The 3,230-nt window shown below is 47.7% G+C and overlaps 1 protein-coding gene across 1 annotated transcript in view; it reads left to right on the forward strand.

Moving 5' to 3' along the window:
- bsnb (bassoon (presynaptic cytomatrix protein) b) overlaps window positions 1-3,230 on the forward strand; it is a 65,625-nt gene that overhangs the window by 51,077 nt on the left and 11,318 nt on the right. Inside the window, 1 exon segment of the mRNA XM_020587428.1 lies at window positions 9-3,230. This exon segment is cut by the window's right edge and continues 8 nt beyond it. Within this exon segment, the coding sequence (XP_020443084.1) occupies window positions 9-3,230 (3,222 nt within the window).

Consider the following 3,230-nt stretch of genomic DNA (forward strand, 5'->3'; position numbering starts at 1 on the left):
CTCGACAGGCAGGCAGCACAATGGCTGCCAGCCATAAAGCAGGCTCTCAGAGACCAACACAGGCATCACCAGACCCTGAAGCCTCCTCTCTAACCTCCAAAGTCTTTTCTTTTTTCAAAGGTCCCAGCCCCCCGGTGTCTCCCACCACTTCCCCAGTACAAAGCCCAACACATACACCCTCTGTGCAATCCACTGGTGGTAGTGGCAGACAACTGCCTTCCTCTCCTGGGCCTACATCGGCCGCAGCATCCCATGGAAGTCAAGCAACTCAAAGGGCAATTTCACCACGTCTTGTACGACAGCAGTCCTCTCAAGAATCCCCAGTGATGGTGATAACACTAGGCTCTGAATCAACTAGCCCTGCCAAGCCAATCACTGTAAATTCTTCCACTTCCCCTTTGTCATCACCAACACAGGTCAATTGTAAAACATTATATAGCTCCCAGCCCTCTTCTACAAGTTCCTCAGTATCACCAAAAATGCATACATCACAGCAGTCTCACATCCAAACACATCCAAGCACTAATGTGGTAGATCTGAGAGCCCCAATTAGGGCAGCCCCAATTATAATGACAGACCAAGGGATGGACCTAACATCCCTTGCCTCTGACACAAGAAGATACTCTTTAGGAACAGAGCAGCCATCTGGTCGACATACACTAGTGCAACCTCTTATCATGAACCTAAATGCACAAGAACAACCACATGTATCTGTATCTACACCGACTACAGTTAGTGTCACAGTTGCAGGTTCTACATTTACTTCCCAACCCAAGCAACCAGTTGTGTATGGAGATCCTTTGCAAAACCGTGTGGATCTGGGTCAGGGTGTCGGATCAGCTGTTTGTTTAAGCCATAGTAAACCACCAATAACTGACCCATCTATTCCTAAAATTGATGCCTGCCTGGAGAATCTGGGTATACAACAGCAACAGCTGCAGTTACAGCAACAGAAGCTCCTGCAGCAACAACAGCTTCTTGAACAGCAGCTCCAGCAGCACCAACAGCAGTCCTCCTTTGCTCGTTACAATTTAGCTAATCAGGTTCAGCCACTGCTGATGAAAAAAGACCTGATAGTGAGCCAGACAAGCAGTGCCCAGCCTATAGTGTCGGCTAGTGCCATACCAAGAATATCCCCCTTGGGTCCACCATCAGTGTCTGGGGCTCCTGCTTCTAATGCTCCCCATGAAATCTATAGTGGAGTTGCCTTAGACCTAAAAAACAAGCCGACAGTAATGAACTTGTCCACAGCTAAACCCCATGTTATGATGGTGCAAATTGATGATAGTAACACATCACAGGGGAGCACAGTGACTCATTTTGTAAAGCGAGAGGAACCTCCTCCCCCTCCTCAGGTCTTGGATCTCACAGGGCAGATCAAACCAGAAAACCAAGTGGCTTGTTGTGATGTTGTTTACAAATTACCCTTTGCTGGTTCCTGTTCAGGATCATTTACTCAGAAGCCTACATCAGTATCTTCAGATAAAAACCCCACCACTGAAACCTGTCAAACAGCCCATCCTCCCCATCCACCACACTATAATGTCAACCAACAACAACAGCCTCAAGCTACACAAGGAGTGACAGAGGAACATAAACCACCCATAGTCTCCTCTGGAAAAATACAGCCGTCAATGTCTGATACTAATCTGCCTTCCATGACTGATGCGGCTCACTATCAGAGTACTATCCATGGGGGTCTGGCAGTAGATCTTACCAGCATGAACCAGGTTTATGATAGTGGATACCTTGGCATGGGAGCACAGTATGGCTCTTACACTGACTTGCGTCACCAAGGAGATTTTGCGGGCTCCTCATTACCCCTTCGCCGATATGGATCCATGTCAAATATAAGTTCTGATTATACCTATAGTTCACGTGACCTAACAGGATCACAGGACTCCAATCTGGCTCAGTACAGTGCAACCACTGCCAGGGAGATCAGTCGCATGTGTGCAGCTTTAAACTCAGTGGACCAGTTTGGGAGTCGGTATGGAAATAACCCTGAACTGGCACCATATGGAGCTGGAAGGGGTGGACCTTTAGCTAGTCATAATCTCCAGCAAAGCTTAGCTTCAGTAAGAGCAAATCTACTGTATAGTCCAGACGGAAGACCAACGGCAAATGGCCAAACCCTAACAAACCTAATCAATGCAAGACAAGCAAGTATACGCGCCTTGTACCCTGCTACTATGAGGGGAAGTGATGGTATGATATATTCCACAATAAACACTCCCATAGCATCCACCTTGCCAATTACTACTCAGCCTGCCTCCTTGCATCCTACGCCAAGAGGAATTTACAGACCATACCTTACAGGTGTAACTGCTGTGCCATTGGCTAGTCTTACCAGGCTACCTCAAGTGACTCCCAGAATGCCTCTGTCCACACAGGGACCATATTCCTACCCTCCTCCAAACCAGTATCCTACATCAGCCACACCATCAGGAATTGTGTCTGCCACAAGCAGCTCACACCAGGAAACTCCAGTGTACCTTGGGAAGCCTACAACAACAGTTACTGCACAAACAGCTGCAACCATTCCACCAACCCAACCTAAAGCACACTTAGGAGCACAAAATGTACCAGCACCTGGCATGTATACCACAGCAGATCAGCAGATAGACCGCACTCAATTTACCTCACAGAGTGTTATGTCCCTTTCTCAGGCTCAAGGCCAACTTCCAGCTGTCCAGCCAATGCAGCCTCAGCAGTTACCTGCTCAAACTGAACCTTTATCTTTGACTCAAACCCAGCTTCCTCAACCCATCAGTCAACCACAACCATTAGTTCTAACACAGGGTCAGCCACAAGCGACTCCCCAGGGTACTGCACAACCACCAAGTTCCAAACTTTCTCCTCCCGTGGATGCACAGAAAAACAAAGAAGATGAGAGACTGAGTCAGCAACAAGAGCATATGCTGCAATTAGAGCGAGAGCGGGTTGAACTGGAGAAATTACGACAGCTGCGTCTTCAAGAGGAACTTGAAAGAGATCGCATGGAGCTTCATCGACACAGAGAAAAAGAACAACTTCTTGTTCAGCGTGAGATTCAAGAACTTCAGTCAATCAAACAGCAAGTCCTACAGCAACAGCAAGCAGAGCGGGAGACACAGCTCATGATGCAAAGAGAACAACTGGCCCAACAGAGAATGCAACTTGAACAAATTCAGTCTCTGCAGCAGCAGCTCCAGCGGCAGTTGGAGGAGCAGAAAAGGCAAAAAAAAACA

This window comes from Monopterus albus, unplaced genomic scaffold (genome assembly GCF_001952655.1).
Source record: "Monopterus albus unplaced genomic scaffold, M_albus_1.0 scaffold457.1, whole genome shotgun sequence".
Taxonomy (NCBI): domain Eukaryota; kingdom Metazoa; phylum Chordata; class Actinopteri; order Synbranchiformes; family Synbranchidae; genus Monopterus; species Monopterus albus.